Source organism: Oryx dammah, unplaced genomic scaffold (genome assembly GCF_014754425.2).
Source record: "Oryx dammah isolate SB20612 unplaced genomic scaffold, SCBI_Odam_1.1 HiC_scaffold_2, whole genome shotgun sequence".
Taxonomy (NCBI): Eukaryota; Metazoa; Chordata; class Mammalia; order Artiodactyla; family Bovidae; genus Oryx; species Oryx dammah.
In genome coordinates this window covers 186,010,281-186,027,881 of record NW_024070186.1, presented here as the reverse complement: position 1 = coordinate 186,027,881, position 17,601 = coordinate 186,010,281, and the positions used below count along the sequence as shown (strand labels likewise).

The 17,601-nt window shown below is 49.0% G+C and overlaps 1 protein-coding gene across 1 annotated transcript in view; it reads left to right on the top strand.

The window, feature by feature from the left end:
* The window catches only part of GALNT17 (polypeptide N-acetylgalactosaminyltransferase 17), a 439,450-nt gene extending 422,153 nt beyond the window's left edge, over positions 1-17,297 (top strand). The window contains exons 9-11 of the mRNA XM_040260662.1: positions 1,049-1,144; positions 14,864-15,031; positions 15,779-17,297. Coding sequence (XP_040116596.1) covers positions 1,049-1,144; positions 14,864-15,031; positions 15,779-15,907 — 393 coding nt within the window. The 3' untranslated portion in view covers positions 15,908-17,297. The remainder of the gene's footprint in view (positions 1-1,048; positions 1,145-14,863; positions 15,032-15,778) is intronic.
* The last annotated feature ends 304 nt before the right edge of the window (positions 17,298-17,601 follow it).

Sequence of the window (17,601 nt, the reverse complement as noted above, 5' to 3'; positions counted from 1 at the left end):
GTGGGTTGCCATTCCCTTCTCCAGGGGATCTTCCCCACCCAGGGATTCAACTCGGGTCTCCCTACTGCAGGCAGATTCTTTACTGTCTGAACCACCAGGGATGCTAATATTGTATAAGTTTAAGTGGTATAGTCTCCACAGTAACAGTCACAGCCACCTCAGGTCACCCCAGGTTGCCATCTTGAGTGAACCTGGCGGGGGGTGCAAGATGAACTAGCCAATGGGAGACTTGCGTTTTCACAGCCCTTGGGCCCTGTGTGTGTTAGTCACTTAGTCCAGTCCGACTCTGTGCGACCCCACGAACTGTAGCCCCCCAGGCTTCTCTGTCCATGGAATTCTGCAGGCCAGAATACTGGAGTGGGTAGCCTGTCCCTTCTCCAGGGGATCTCCCCAACCCAGGGATCGAACCCAGGTCTCTGGCATTGCAGGCGGATTCTTTACCAGGTGAGACACAAAGGAAGCCACAAGGGAAGCAGATTCTTTACTGTTTGAGCTACAGGGAAGTCTGGTTCAGGTGGTAAAGTGTCTGCCCACAATGCAGGAGACCCGGGTTCAATCCCTGGGTCAGGAAGATCCCTGGAGAGGGAAATGGCAACTGACTCCAGTACTCTTGCCTGGAAAATCCCATAGACGGAGCAGCCTAGTAGGCTACAGTTCATGAAGTCGCAAAGAGTCGGACACAACTGAGCGACTTCACTTTAAATGGTACAACTTGTTAATTTGATACCTTTACGTATTGCAAAATTACCACCATAATGTTTGCTAACATGTCACATATGCTGAGAATGAGGGATTATGAGCTTGGTGGGGTACGCGGTCACAGGCAGAGGGTCAGTGCCCACACCACCCACTGGAGGACTGTCTTTCTTGCTAAATGATCTCCTCCAAGATTCAGGCTTTGGTCCTTACTTGGGGGTGGGGGTGTGGAGGGGAGGTCTCATGGCGTCTGCACTAAGAAGTCAGAACCAAGTCGAGGTGGAGTGGTGGGTGGGAAGCAGTCGCTCCACCAGATGAGATCTGACGGGTCCTGTTTGGCCTGTTCCCGCAGCTTCGCAACAACAAGGCAAAAGACGTCTGCTTGGACCAGGGGCCAATGGAGAACCACACGGCAATACTGTACCCGTGCCACGGCTGGGGACCCCAGGTAGGAGCCTTGTCTCTGACCAGGAAGGGAGTTAAGTTCACTGTACCTACTGGGGGTTCGTAGGACTTCTGGAAACTTCTTTTGTCTTCCCCTTTGGTAGCTATTGACTGTTCTGAGCAGGTGAGGGGCTTTCTGGTGGTTTCTCTACAGGAACGAGGGAGAAGATTCACAGGTGGCTGCATCAGCACAGATATTAAGAGGATAAAGGGGCACTCTCCTACTGAAAGGAAACTGAGCTTACATTTTGGTATCACTTGCTAATTAAGGCAAATAGACGTCACATGTACGTATGTTTACTGATAACAAAGCAAGCCTGCTTACAACATCAAAGAAAGAGTTAGCCGCTTCTCTCGTGAGAACCTGATTAGTGTGTCTGTTCCGAAAGGCCATCTTAAGCTTTTCTTTAATGTGTATTTATCTATTCGGTTGCACTGGGTCTTATTTGCCACACACAGGATCTGTAGCTGTGGTATGTGGGATCTAGTTCCCTGACCAGGGATCGAACCCAGGCCCCCTGCACTGGGAGTGTGGAGTCTTAGCCACTGTCATCAGTTTGGTGGTGAGTATGACCTGGTCTGCAAGCACTGGTCCAGTGCCAAGCCTTGACTGAGAGGGAGTGATGTGCTGGCAGTAACATTTTAAAGAACACACGAGTCTTCTGGTCTCTCAGGAGACAGCAAAGATAACCAAAGAGGGCAAAACAATCGACCAACACAGTAAGAGTAGAACTTGGTAAATGAATTTCCTTTGACAGCTTTGTGTTAGCCCATGGTGTGCGTGTGCGTGCGTGCGTGCATGGACGTGTGCACCGGGAGAGCTTAGCAGGTCCTCTAGCACTGGGAGAAAACAGATCCAAAGACATCATTAGACTTGACATGCATACAAATGTAAAACACTTTTATGTTAACCAGGAGTAATAAAAAGCACGCCACAAACCGGGAAGACATATTCAATTTCAGAGGCACACGAGGTGGTTGGTTCTAAGCCAGGACTCATATTCTCCTTTTGTTCGTCTGTGAAAGGAAGACCGTGGACACAATGCCCCGAAAGCTCCCTTCATCTCTCTCATGTTCTCTGAACACACACGTTCACCTGTAAGTTGACGTGCATCAGGCATACACACATCCTCTCCCGTGCATTCGTGGCTCATGGGTTTGCTCAGCTCTGGACACTTGTGCTCTCCTGTTAAGCTGGCATCTGGAAAGAGATGAGCCGTATTTCCTCTGCTGTCACCGCAGGTAGTTCTCATAATCCAGACCCCCGCTCCCTTCATTGTGTGACTGGTCCTCTGAAAGTAATTCCAGGCAGATTGAATCCTGAGTCCTTTGCTCCTTGTGGTCACTCTAGGAGACAAGCAGGCAGCGTGGAGAAACTGAGGCACGAAGATGCCTGTGAGCAAAGCCGACCAGAACCCAGTCACTTTAAATTCAAATCCAGTCCACTGAATTCAAGATAATTTCCTGCCTACTCCCTGCCCAGACAGGAGCTAGTCACCAAGTTCTCCTCTCCTGGTGGGAGCTTGGTGGCCTTCATAGCCCAGTGCAGAAAATATCTAGAATTCATCTTTTACCCACCCTTCCTGCATTCACAAACTTTTCCAAATGGATGCTCCTGCCACTTAGTTGATGATGGGACAGCAAACCAAATCAGGCTCGTCCTTAATCCCCCCAATTCTGGGAGGAACACCTGTGCGCATGGGCCATGGTGGTTTTCCATCAGCTGATTTTGTGAAAGCAAATCTAATCTTTTTTTTTTTTTTCTGTTCTACCACATGTCCTGAATTAGAGTACAGCCTTGGTACTGCTTCCTCTCCACCTGCCAGGCTGCCTCTCCCCTCGCTCATCAAGCTTTCCTCCTATTCTTCCCAAACCCGCTCGCCCTAGGCTCTTTAGTGTTTCCCCCCCAGTCATGTGTCCTGACATGCTTTTAAACCACCTTGTAAAGTGCTGTGGGCAAACTGAATCAAAGCTCCTGTAACTAGGCGTGTTTCACAGACATTGTTAGCTTAATTAATGGACTCTGTGTTGTAATTTATTATCAGACAGCAATTAAACAGAGATAAAATAGGCACTGAGGAGGGTAATTTCCTGTCTTCAACATGTGTTTGTCAACAAGATGGAAACGGTTCCTGGCCTCTCAGAAGAGCCTGCTCAATCACCAGCTAGTGACCGGCCTTGCTCTGGTCTGGTTACTACTTTGCATCAGACAAACATCGGTTTCTTTTCCGAGCCACTGTTTTGTTTAAAGGTATTTTTCTTTAAACTGGCTCTTTTATCTTTAAATAAACTTTATATCACAAGCATAGAAAAAATAGATGTCAAGGACACAGTAGCAGCCTTTGGTGTCAGCTTGATCCTATTTAGAGTGGGAGGTTTTCTCTAAGGAGACCCAGGGCTCCCCTCCCCCAGCTTTTGCCATCTTGGGCCTGGGTCTGGCATGGAGGGGGTGGGCGGTGGGGTGACTTCACTGGAACAGCCAAGGTCTTCCTGCCAGGGTATCGGCTGTGGGATTGTCCTCCTCTGCCAGCCCCTTCTTGGTCTCTCTTCCAGTCTACCTGGTCAACCTGTCAACCTTCCCCATTCTGGAAGGCAAAAATCAAGAAGAGAGCACAGTGTGGGCAGCACTGGGCCCGGGGCATTGTTCTTTTAATTCCCCTCCAATGGCTCTGGGGCTCCTCTCAAGTCCTTGTGTCCGAGCTGCTGCCTGAGGTCCCTACGATGCAGTCCACGCCAGCTTTCTGGACAGTGCCGTGGCTGGCTTGAGACAGGGAACAAAATGTTGACAATAAACCCATTTCTGGTTTGTGTGTGTGTGTGAAGTCGCTCAGTCGTGTCCGACTCTTTGCGACCCCATGGACGGTAGCCTACCAGGCTCCTCTGTCCATGGGATTTTCCAGGCAAGAGTACTGGAGTGGATTGCCATTTCCTTCTCCAGGGGATCTTCCCAACCCAGGGATCGAACCCAGGTCTGCTGCATTGTAGACAGACGCTTTACCGTCTGAGCCCCCAGGGAAGTCCCTGGGCAGCATTTAATCCTGTACCTGTCAGGCAGGTAGTGACCACCCTCCCCCCAGCTCCCTTGGAAAATTGAGACTCTGGCTGTGCCAGGCCACTTTTCAAACCATCTCGTGACCTGTGGTCTTCAGTGCTGGGCTATACCATCTGATTCATGGGAGGAGACCTAGCTCATGTCCTCGAGCCCCCAGCGTCCTCTAGTTCACAGCAAGACAGAGAAGGAAGACTTGAGGCAAGCATGGAGGCAGTGCCAGGCGAGTGCACTGTAAGAGCAGAGGTGTAGAGGCGGGGTTGGGGGTGGGATACGGCGTGTTCGGGGGAACATCTGTGCGTGGCTGAGGCTTGTGGTCCATGTATGTGTGTGCGCTCAGTTGTGTCTGACTGTTTGTGACCCCGGGAACTGTAGCCCACCAGGCTCCTCTGTCCATGGGATTTTCCAGGCAAGAATACTGCAGTGGGTAGCCATTTCCTTCTCCCGGGGATCTTCCCAACCCAGGGGTCAAACCTGCACCTATTGTATTTCTTGAATTGACAGGTGGATTCTTTATCACTAGCGCCAACAGGAAGCCCCAGGGCAGCCAATAGGGACAGAGTATTGAGAGCCAGGATGAAGGGCAGGACTCCCCACCCAGCATCTCAGCCATGGTCCACAGGGAGCTACCAGGCATTACAAATGCTGATCCCTGAGTCCAACCCCAGACCTACTGAAGGTGGGGCCCTGGGAATCTGCATATTCACAGGCATCTCCAGATGCTTTCTTTTTCCATCAAAACCATTTATTGAGCATCCGTTATAGGTGAGGCTATAAGGTAGTGATCCCGTGTCCCTGTTTGCCCACATGACATAGATTAATGCCTAGTGTGTGCTTGTGTTCAGTCGTGGCTGACTCTTCGTGACCCCGTGGCCAAGCTCCTCTGTCCATGGAATTTTCCAGGCAAGAATGCTGGAGTGCGTTGCCATTTTCTATTCCAGGGGATCTTCTCCACCCAAGGGGCAAACCCGCATCTCCTGTGTCTCCTGCCTTGGCAGGCAGGTTCTTTATTACTGGCGCCACCTGGGAAGCCCTATGCCTCGTATACCAGCCTGTTTTGTTGTTTTTTTTTTTTCAATTTATAATGCTATTTCAGTTTTTATGTAATGTTGTTTCACTTTTAAGGTTAATTTTAAGGTTAATTCATTCTTTTTATAATGTAGCTTTGCAAGTTTCTTTTGAAGTTTTATTTTCAATACTTTTTAGTATTTCACAGGACTTTTTGCACTGCCCCACTGTGCTTCTTTGAGAGCCACAGGAGAGAACAGTCTTAAGCGTTTGTTTTTATGTGGGTCATTTTTAAAGTCTTTATTGAATTTGTTACCATATTGCTTCTGTTTTAAGTTTTAGATTTTTGGTCATAAGATACATGGGATCTTAGCTCCCCAACCAGGGATTGAACCCACCCCCTCTGCATTGGAAGGCAAAGTCTTAGCCACTGGACAGCTAGGGAAGTCCCAGTTTTGCAAGTTGTTGACAAAGCATATGGTCAAGTAACCCCACCACAATCAAGAGCAGTTCTGTACCACCCCAACACTCCCCTGAAGCCCCTCCTCGTTTGTCCCTTCCTCTGACCCCAAGTGCTTTTATCCACCTCCAAGTTGAGGATCAACTTCACTGGGAGTGTTCCCGTGCACCATCTGCACAGCCTCACCGATTCCAGTGCGGTCTCCTCCTCCCTGAGCTGAGGACCACAGCACCCAGCAGCCACACCATGGACAGGGCATGGCCAGCAAGAGTTCCGAGTGCAGGGCCCTGGGGACTCCACACAGCACTCTCTAAAAGAGCTCCAAGCTCTAATGGGGCCTTCTGGAGACGAGGTATGCCCCTTGGAGAGGAACTGAGAGGAGCCAGCTCTGTTTAGGAGCTCCCCAGTGAGTTCCAGGGAGGGCATCACAGGTCTCCCCTGTTGGTCTTCCTCTCCCCTCTTTTCTGAGAAGCCCACATTCCCTCCCCCAGCTAATTCATCAGCAGAGTGATAGATGAGAATTCCTTTATCCCGTAATTAAATGTAATCTGATCTTGGGCTTCCTCTGATGGCTTCATCGTTTAAGCGATCCATCATTCAAACACCTTGTCACAATGATGCATTTTGCCAATAAGGCACTAGTGCCCCCATGGAGTGACGGGGCTTAGTGTGTGGAAGGCACTTGGAAAACGCCAAAGTTAATGACACCCAGCAGCCTCTGCTTCCAGATAAAGTCGTGTAAGTGGTGGGGTGCAGGGGACGGATCCTCGGAGAGCATGTTGGAGTTTGCACCCCAGGGCGAGATGGCTTTGCCCCAGCAAGCAGGCTTGTGATTCTGGGAGCAAACCTCTCACCTTCTGTAAGAAGCAAACCCTATGATCCCTCAACGAAACCACTACAAAGCAGGGAAACCTTAGCTCTTGAGGGAAACCAGTGTTGGAGGAGCGAGGGCAGGTATTTGTTTATGTTTGGGAAACCTACACACACACAAAAGAGATCACAGAAAGCAGGAGGACCATACCAGGGACACCCTGGAGCCTCTGTGCTGCTGTGTTGCCACTTTCTGTCTCTTATGCAATATTTTGGGCTCCCTTGGTGTCTCAGTGGCAAAGAATCCACCTGCAATGCAGGAGACTCGGGTTCGATCCCTGGGTTGGAAAGATCCCCTGGAGGAGGAAATAGCAACCCTCTCCAGTATTCTTGCCTAGAAAATCCCATGGACAGAGGAGCCCCGAGGGCTACAGTCCATGAAGTTGCAGAGTTGGACACGACTGAAACAACTGCGCATGCACACACCTGCAATATTAAAAAACAAAAAACCTCCCCTTGCATTCCAGTGCAACACTATAAATCCGTGATGCCTCACTGCAGATTCTCTTTTTGTTGTTGTTGTTCCTCTAACTCATCTTCTCTCAAAATATTCAAAACGTTTCTGGGTTTTTTATGTCAAGGCTCTGAGCTCTTGCCTCCTGGGCTGTCCCTTCATCCAGTACTCGTGAGCATCCCTCACGCCCACCCTCTCTGCAGACCTGGGAGAAGAGCAGGGTTACTTCCCTTCTGCTCCCTGAGACTTGATGGGGGACCCCAGCCTTTTTGTCTACCATCTGTTTTGCTTTTCCATTTCCAATCCCTGGTTCTCGCTTTCTAATCACCCCTGAAAAGTGGATCTTGCAGACCACATACAGAGAACAAGTGCTTGACGTCTTGGATAGCATGGAGAACTAAAGGCACGTGTATTTGGTTTTGCTTAAGGGGGCCTCCAGGTTATGGAGGAATTCCTGTACTTTTCCTTTCTTGCCAGAAGGGGTTGATGAGCTCTTCTTTCCAGAAAATCAAAGTTACAGTCATAAGTTGTTTTCCAGTGGAGATTCTTGGTTAAAAGTTTTACATCTCCTTAGAAGTTGAATTGATCTTCCTCCAAACACCAAAAGTGATCCAGGTGGGTTTTTGTTTGTCTTTGGCTGCAATGCACAGCATGCAGGATCCTAGTTCCCAAACCAGGGATCGAACCTGCACCCCCTGAGTTGAAAGCACAAGTATTAGCCACTGTTCCACCAGGGAAGTTCCAGGCAGGTTTTTGTGTTACTATTAGGCTTGGAATAAGAAACTCAGAACACTAGGATGGTGGCCACATGAGCAGCTGAGCCTTCCTACCTCACCCAGAGCTTTTCAGTTCAAAGTGAGTCACTCCTTATCTTTTTCTTGTTTCCTAAAGGTGCAACACCTAATTGTTGAGTTTGAAAAAGAAAAATTTTAATCATCTATAATTCTACCACCTTCAAACAACCGTTATCATTTCTGAGGCTCGCTTTCAGCGTTTTTTCCCCCAAAAGAAATATGTTGATTTCTTAAGGTGGTTCTCCTATCACTGAATTAGTAAGGAAACATCGCTACTTCTGAAGGATGACAAGGAGGGAAGGTGAAACCACCTGGAGAAAAGGGCTCTGTGTTCTTAGCACCATGACACGCAGCAAAGCAAGTGCCAACTTTTCAAATAGCCTCATTCCCTGACTGTTCAGTTCAGACAGTTCTGAACATTCCAACTTGGTGCTGAGGGCAGAGCTGCAGAGGCCAGTGGGGCTCCGGCTGTGCCCCAGGGGACAGTGGGGTAGGGGTCCTGGGACAGACCCTAGTGCAGCTCCGTATTTGGTGGGTGATAGAGCCAGAGTGCTGGGCCCCAGAAAGGCAGGTTCTCCGCATTCATTGCAAAGGAGCAAGTGCATTGTCTGGAAATACTGCACTTTAATCTAGCACAACGGGCCTTCCCTGGTGATACAGTGGTCCAGTGGTTAAGAATCGCCTTCCAGGGCAGGAGATGTGGGTCCTATCCCTGATCGGGGAACTCAGATACCACACGCCGCAGAGCAGCTAAGACCTCACAGCACAGCTAGAGAAGCCTGCAATGAAGACCCAGCAGAGCCAAAAATAAAAATCCAGCATGGTGAGTCATAATGGTGAGGAGAGAGGCCTTGGGGACCACCACCCCACTAGGATCTGACCCTCTTTACAGGAAACATATTGAATTCTATAGCATGCCTTTAAGCTCCCAGATCAACTTTTTAAAAATAGTGATTATTTATGAATTGTGTTGTTGTTGTTGTGCTGGGTCTTCATCGCTGCATACAAGCTTTCTCTAGTTGCGGCGAGCGGGGACTACTGTCTGGTTGCAGGTACAGGCCTCTCATTGCCGTGGCTTCTCTTGTTGCACAGCACGGGCTGTAGGGAACCCAGGCTTCACGGCTTATTGCCCCCACAGCATGTGGCATCTTCCCAGACCAGGGATCAGACCCATGTCCCCTGCATTGGCAGGTGAATTCCTACCCAATGTACCACCAGGGAAATCCCTAGATAGACTTTGCAGTCAACTCTGTTGAAGTATAAGGTTGGTACAGTAAATTGCATTGCTTAAAGTGTACAATTGGCTGAGTTCTGGCAGGAGTATGCACCTATGAAATCCCTTGCTTAATCAAAATACAGAAAGTGTCTGTCACATTTCCATTTTTTTCTTAATTTATTTTTAATTGAAGGGCAATTACAATATTGTGTCGGTTTCTGCCATATATCAACATTGATCAGCCACAGGTATACATATGTCCCCTCCCTCGTGAGTCTCCTTCGCACCTCCCACTCCATCCCACCTTTTCTCTACGTTGTCACACAGCCCCAGTTTGAGTTCCCTGAGTCATACAGCTAATTCCCACTGGCTATCTGTTTTACATATGTTAGTGTGTATGTCTGCATTTCCATTGTCGTCCCTAAAGATTCCTCCTGCTCCTTTTCTCCGCCCCAATCCTAGGAAGCCACCATGCATACATTCTGATACAGTTGAAAAAAATTTTTTTTTTCTGTATTGAATTGAGTTCTGGCATGCCCTGGACAGTGATGAAGAAAGTCTGTTTGTTTGTAAAAATGTACACGTGTACTCATAGTCCCCAGAAACCACTCTCATGGCTTCAGCCACACAACAAACAAATAAATTCACCCCAGAGCAGTTCTGAATCAATGGAACCCATCTCTCTGTCTCCTGGGTAGAAGCTAGATAAACTACATTTTTCATTTACCAATGGTTTTCTACCGTGACTAGGCCTGATTTTGAAATGATGAGAGAGACCCTTAATATGAAAGCAATTGCGAGCCATGTGTTTATTGACAATCCGATAGGTTTTGCTGTGTTCCAAAGCCATTCCACAATTATTTGGCTGGCTTTTGTTTATTTGGCTATAACCTGCATATTTTAGTTTTCCCTCAAGGCTGTTAAATGTGGGTTAATAGTTTTATGCACCTCTTCAATCATTTCAAATAGAAAATTCCTTTTTCTCCTAAATGAGAATTAATTGTATTTGAGCTCAAAGGGTTTTTTTTTTTTTTCCTAATGCATTAGGGTTGTGGATAATGACATTTATTTCTCCTCATGGGCCCAGCAGCCAAATCTAAAATAATCCTATTCAATTCAAAAGACATTTATAGAGCATTTGCTTTTTGCAAGATACTTTTCTTGGTCCTTATGGTATGTAAAAATGAGTAGAATGCCGCAGTGCTGAAACAACAACAAAGACAAAAATCTCTAACAGGGAAAGACACATTAATAGAACATAGAAATATATAAATTGAAATAGATCACATGATGGTGTGGCTTTGTGGAAGGAAGGGAGATGGGGTAGGAGTAGGTATAATTGGGGGGATTAGGTTTCAAAATAAGAATTTTTTAAAATAATTTTATTCATTTTTGGTTGTCCGGGTCTTCCTTGCTCTGCACCGGCTTTCTCTAGTTGCGGCAAGCTATTCTCTAGTTGCAGCGCACAGGCTTCTCTTGATGGGAAGCAAGGGCTCTAGAGTGAGCGGACTTAAGTAGTTGCAGCTCTGCCTGCAACACAGGTTCTAGAGCGTGGGGTCAGTAGTTGTGGCACACGGACTTCGATGCCGTTCAGCATGTGGAATCTCCCCAGACCAGGGATCGAACCTGTGTCCCCCGTATGGGCAGGCAGATTCTTAACCACTGGACCACCAGAGATGTCCCGTGTATACAGGGAAGACTGTTGGCTGTTTTTGAGAATCTTCAAGTCATCTGTCAGACTAAGCCAAGAAACCAAGAGTTTTTTAAAACTGAAAAGATGAGTTGGGGAACCTATAGCAAAAGATCATGGTTGAGAAAGTGTATTCGTAAATACAGTGGCAGTGGGAGCCACTGCAGGTGGAAGCAGAGAATGGTAGGATTTGAATGTGCAGGATCGGGGAGGACAGATGGAAATGGGGAAGGGCTGGAGGGAAGAGGACCAGTCACAAGCCTACTTCAGCAGTTCAGGTCCCACAATCAGCTGGGATCTTAGGAGGAAATGCATAAGAAGCTGGCCCTTCTTACCTGTGATTCTAAACCTGCAGATTGAACCAACCAATCATATTATACATATTTCTTGAAAACATCCACGTATAAGTGGACCTGTGTAGTTCAAACCTGTGTTGTTCAATAGTCAACTGTACACCCAAGAGGGGACTTCCCTGATGGTCCAGTGGTTGAGACTTCATTGCAGGGGGCACGGGTTCAATCCCTAGTTGGGGAACTAAGATCCAACCCAGGGAACTAAGATCCCATGTATAGAGTGGGCAAAAGAAAAATAAATAAATAAAAATAACAGAGCAAGAGAGAAAACCTGTATAACCAAGAGAACTGATGTTCGCACCAAAACTTATACATGACTGTTTGTAGTGGTGTAATTTAGAATAGCCCCAAAGTGGAAACAAACCAAGCATCCATTCCCTGGTGTGAGAAGCTGCCCTCCCCTAGAACAGAAATCCTGCAGTACCCTCCTCTCCTGCCCTGCCCACCTGGCTGGGGGCTGGGGGCTGGCCTTTACAGGTCTTAGAAGTCTGGGTCTCCCTGTTTTCATGGCCTGAAAGACCTCAGAAAGGAGAGCTTCTAATCCCAGTGGCATTTAGCTTCGCTCTTTAAACATCTGGGTCACAGATACGCTCAGTTAATTAATGTTCTTAGCGCTGCTTGTGTGCCTGCTGGATAATAGATTGATTCATAATTTCAATAAGCAGCTGTGTATATCTTTCCCCTGAACATAAAGGCAGCTTGCTGTCATTCATCACTTTGCATTTGGTGAATCTGAATATATTCAGAGAGACATTGTCGAAGGAGGGATGGGGGAGGGCTTCTGATTTTTTTTTTTAAACCATTTTGCCTGTAACAATTACTCTGATTTGAAACTAATTTGGATTTAAAACACATGTTAACCACATCTCTCTCTCTCTCATGGGCATTTAATAAACTCCCTGTCACTTGTTTCTGAGGGGATCAGGAAGACTCCCTTTGGGGATCAGAGCAGAGGGTCTCTGAGCTGTTTTCACTGGAAGAGAAATCCCCTACAGAGGATCTTATCCCCTGGAGAAAAGGCACATGTGTCCTGGGCAGGGCTGTTTTTCTGCTCCATTTCTGGCCAGAAATGCCCAGGATCTCAGAAGCCCAGGATCAATCTGAGAGGAGGTCCCTCCACTGCTCAGCTCCTGGGCCAGGGCTGCCAACCACTGGGTCTCTGGGAACCCAAGGATAAAAGCCAGAGCCCAGGCAGCTTGACCAGATATCTTCAGGCTTGTTTCCTCTCCTTTGAAACAGGAAGAGTAGTAGTGCTTAACCCATAGGTTGTTGTAGAAATTACATTATTTCTTCTCTGGGACCAAGGATGCCTCCAACACATGCTGGCTGGTGATATTTTGTAATGGATTAGGGATCTCTTGTTTATTGATGGTCATCACAGCAGCTTCAGCCCCTCGTAGGATCATGAGAACAAACATGAAGGTTGCGCTTGCATCTCGCCAGCCTGCACTGGAATCATCTCAGTGGGAACACAGCCTCATCCTTGTATCTCCACTGCCTGTCCCTAGGCTGGGCACACAGAGGACATGTTTGTGGAGTTTCAGGAAATAGCCGTGGCTGCATTTTGTAAATGTTGATATTCATCACGTTTGTCGTATGCTCATTCACAAACATGTCGGGAGCCCTTGGTCTGTGATTGTCTCCTAGGAAGGAATGAAATAAATTAGACACAGTCCGTGCCTCCAAAGGAATGTGAAAGACAGGTGAATGTATTTGTTCAAAAATTAGAATACAGGGATTTAAACAACATGAGCAGGCAAGAGGGGCCAAGACACCAAACTAGTATGGACTCACAATTAGTTGTGCAGAGGGTTGGCAGGCGACATTATCTGTGTATCAGAGAGCTACTGCTGTGTAATAACTAGCCCCAAACCTTAGTGGCATAAAACAGTATGCATGTATTAGTGCTTATGAGTCTAAAGATCAGGTGAGCAGTGATCTGGACTAGGCTCAGATGCTTTGGGTTGGATTCACTCATGTGTCTCCCATCAGCTAGCAGACTGGCTGAACACTGTCTGATCCATGATGACCTCGTTTATTCGTCTGATGGTTGACCGACTGGTTGGTTGAACCACATGTCTATCATCCTCTAGCAGGCCAGCCTGGGCTTACTGCCACGGTGGCAGTAGGGTTCCAGGAGGGTGGAAATTTGCAAGCTGTATACCAGGAACAAACACGTCCTCCTTTCTGCTACTTTCTGTTGGTCAAAGCAAGGCAAGTCACAAGGCCAACCAGTATTCCAGGATGAGGAGAGAGATTCCACTTCTTAGTGGAAATTCCAGCAAAGTCATGTCGCCCAGAAAGGTGTGGCCACTGGCAATCCACCCCATGCTGCCTGCCATTTGTTTCAGTAAATGGAGTGCGTGGCAAGGCCCAGCACTGGACTGCACATTTAGGGTATTTCTGCCTTTTCATCATTAGAAATAACATGGCAGTAAATCCCCTGGAGTAGGAAACACCAACCCGTTCCAGTATTCTTGCCTGGAAAATTCCATAGACAGAGGAGCTTGCTACAGTCCTTGGGGGTCACAAACAGTCAAACACGACTGAGCATGCAAAATACCCTGTATGCAAATGTTTTCTTCCAGCTTTACTGATGTAACTGGCATACAGCACTGTATAAGTTTAAGGTGTACAGCATAATGATTTGACTTACATCTTGAAATGATCATCAGAGTACGCTTAGTGAGCATCCATCAACTCACATGGATACAAAATTAAAGAAACGGAAAAAAATTTTTTTTTCTTGTGAAGAGAACTCAGGATTTACTGTTTTAACTTTCATATGTAATATACAGCAGTGTTAACTATATTTATCATGGTGTACATTACATCCCTAGTACTTACGTATCTTATAGGTGGAAGTTTGTACTCCTTGACTGCCTTTGTCCAGGTCCTCCTCCTCCCCCACCCTCCCTGCATAAACTTTTGTTCACAGTTATAATTATTTTCTTGGGATAGTTGGAAGGTTTTTTTTTGTTGTTTGTGTGGGGTGTTTTTTTGTTTTGTTTTGTTTTGTTTTTGGCTGTGCCACAGAGTTACAGGATCTTAGTTCCCCGACCAGGGATTGAACCTGGGCCCTCATCAATGAAAGCACCAAGTCCTAACCACTGGACTTCCAGGGAATTCCCAAGATTTTTAAAAGTAGATTGATTGGATCAAAGGAGAGAAACATTTTTAAAGTGCAGAGTTCATATTTTGAAATTCCTTTTCGAAAGGTGGTAGTCATTTACCCTCCCTCCAGCCCATCTTAGGCTCACCTTGACAAAATACAGATAATCTCTTTTTTTTTTAATATGGTGTCTCATTGTTTTGATTTTTATTTATTTTAACACCTAACGTTGAATGCTTTTTAACATGCCTGTTTCTTCTTCAGTGAGCTGCCTCTTTGGGCCCTTTTCCAGCAGGGTAGATTTAATTGATCCCAGTTAACAAATGAGGAGGAGATGGAGGCTCAGAGAGGTCAAGTGACTTGTTCAGGTTGGCCCAGCCAGCTGGAAGCAGAGCCAACATTAGAATTCGAATATCCCGCTTTTTCATTTATTCCTGCTCCCCGTGTGGTTGAACAGAAGGCCAGACTCCTGAAACACTGACCGTGGATATGCTTAGGAAGAAGTCAGAGAGGGGCCCGGGGAATCTGTGTCCAGGCTTCGCAAGCCAAAGGCCTCCTGGGCGGGCACTCCTATGACTGGGGTTGGGGCAGGGTCGGGGGCAGTGCCAGGCCTGAGACGGTGGCCAGGACTGCAGCCTGGACAGCTGTGGGGCACCCATGTCCCCTCGTGGTCTCACCTCTGCCTCCCACAGCCCTGCTGCTCTGCTTTCTCCCCAGCTGGCTCGCTACACCAAGGAGGGCTTCCTGCACTTGGGCGCCCTGGGGACCACCACGCTCCTCCCTGACACCCGCTGCCTGGTGGACAACGCCAAGAGTCGGTTGCCCCAGCTCCTGGACTGCGACAAGGTTAAGAGCAGCCTGTACAAGCGCTGGAATTTCATCCAGGTGAGCCCTCCACGGACAGGCTGGGCAGGCAGTCCGGAGCAGGTGAGGATGGCACGGGCTTCCCCTGGAAGGGCAGCAACAAAGTGCAACCCAAGGTCTCCCAGCTTGAGGCCAGGCGCTAGACTCAAAGCCTGTCAGGGGGATCCCAGGGGCCTTTCCCTCTTAGTGCCAGGCACTCTGGTAATTCTCTCTTTCTCTCTACCCACTTCCCCCCTCCTTCCCCTGTCTCTGGCTCTCCCTGTCTCTGTGTGTCTCTCTCTATCTCTGTCTCTCTCTTTCTCATTCTCTGTATCTTTCTCTGTCTCTCTGTCTCTCTCTTTCTCTGTCTGCCCTTATCTCTGTCTCTCTGTCTCTGCTGTCTTTCTGTGGTCCTGTCTCTGTCTCTCCATCACGTGCTCTCTGTCTCCCTCTCCTCTTTTTGGCTCTCATCCTCTGTATCTTTCTCTATTTCTGTCTCTCTACCTCTCTGTCTCTCTGTCCTTCTCTCTATCTCTCTCTGTCTCTGTTGTCCGTCTTTCTCTGGTCCTGTCTGTCTCTCCATCGCGGTCTCTCTGTCTCCCTCTCTGTCTGTCTATCTCTCTGTCTCTCTGTCCTTCTCTCTTCTCCGTCTCTGATGTCCGTCTTTCTCTGTCTCTCTGTCTCTGTCGTCCATCTTTCTCTGGCCCTGTCTCTGTCTCTCCATCGCTGTCTCTCTGTCTCCCTGTCTGTCTGTCTCTCTCTCCTCCTCTCACCCTGGCATCCTCACAGAACGGCGCCATCATGAACAGAGGCACGGGGCGCTGCCTGGAGGTGGAGAACCGAGGCCTGGCGGGCATTGACCTCACGCTCCGCAGCTGCACGGGGCAGAGGTGGACGATCAAGAACTCCATCAAGTAGTCTGGAGAGCCGGGCCCCCCGGGACAGGGCCTGCCATGCTCTGGACCGGCCACACCGGGAGAGAAACAGCGAGACACCGGGGGGTGCTCAGTGGGGCTTCTCCAGGGCAGCCCGGGGCTCCCGGTGGAGACTCTGCGTCTTCATCAGGCATCCAGCTTCCCGAGGCTCATGCACCCTGGGAAAGGCCCCTGACCCTTCTCTGGGAACCCAGAAGCCGAGTCTTCTGCAGCCCGGATGTGGACCTGGTACCAAGGAGCGACACATCACATCTCCTCTTGGTCATCTTCCCACCCGCCGTCAGGACGGGACTGGCAGGGACCCCTCCTTTTTCTCATTCACAGCAGCTTCTCCCCAGCCTTCAACAAAGGGGAGGGGGCTGGACCACATCCTAGCTCCTCCTCCTCCAAGAAGGCAGCAAGGCCCTGGGACTCAGTTTCCCCCAGGTTGCCTCTGCCCAGATGCCCATTTACAGCCCAAGATCACCACCCCAAACCTTTCCAGCCGGTGGCCTTGGACTTCGCTGGACTCTCACCCCTGAGATGACCTGGGAGGATGCGTCCCTGGTCACCTGGGCACTAAGGTGCCTATGTGCCAGCTCTTCCGCCTGTGTCCTCAAGAGGGAGCCAGAGAGCACACGGCCGGCCTCGGCTGTGAGGGGGCCACGGCTGGAAACGGGCTGTTCTGCCCTGCCTGCCCAGAGACGGAGCATCCCCCAGACACGCCGTGAACTGCCGCCGCGGGGGCGGCAAACAGCCTCCACCTGGGACTTAAGGACTGCCATCAGCACGGCACGGGGAGCCAAGACCCTGGAGGGTGCTCATCTCGTGTCTCCCCGCACTCTGCTGTCTGACGGGAGAAGGCAGCCGAGTCCTCGCAGAAGAGTAATCATATTTTTCCGATTGCCCTCTGGTTAGGGTGCACTTATAAATCAGAGTTAATATATGGACGCGTGTGCATGCGTATGAGGGTGTGTGCGTGGAGGGGCGCGTTAGAGCGTGCATGTGTGTGTGTGTGTGTGTGTGTCCGAGTGTGTGCGTCTGAGTGCATGGTAGAACAGACGTAGAGGTGTGGCCCTGGACCTGTCGCTTTATTGCCCACCCGGATCAGGTCAAGGATGCGAAGAAGCTTGCCGGAGGTGGGGGCGGGGGGTGGCCACGGTCATTGGCCGGGAGGATGTGGCTGGGCCTTGCCCGGTGTGCCGCCCCAGATGGCAGGCTGCCCTTCCGCCGGCTCCCATCTGTCTCCCTCATGCTGTCCGGACAAGCCCGGCCCGGAACCAAACTCTGTCCCTGCCCAGTTTGGGGTTCACAGTGTCTCATTTGGTGGCATCTTACTGGTGAAAGTTCCCCCCCACTTGTGAAATAAATACATGTGAGCAATTCCCATCTCAGCCTGGTTCGCTCTTTTTTAATTGGAGGGTAATCGCTTCACAATGTTATGTTAGGTTCTGGTGTACAACAACGTGAATTAGCCGTAAGTCTACATACATTCCCTCCCTCTGAGCCTCCCCTCCACCTCCTCCCAATCCCTTCCAGGTCATCCCAGAGCACCGAGCTGAGCTCCTGTGTTACATACCAGCTTCCCACTAGCTATCATGGGGTTCTCTGGTGGCTCAGTGGTTAGGAATCCACCTGCCAATGAAGGAAACATGGGTTCCATCCCTGCGTTGTGGAAGACCCCCTGGAGAAGGAAAT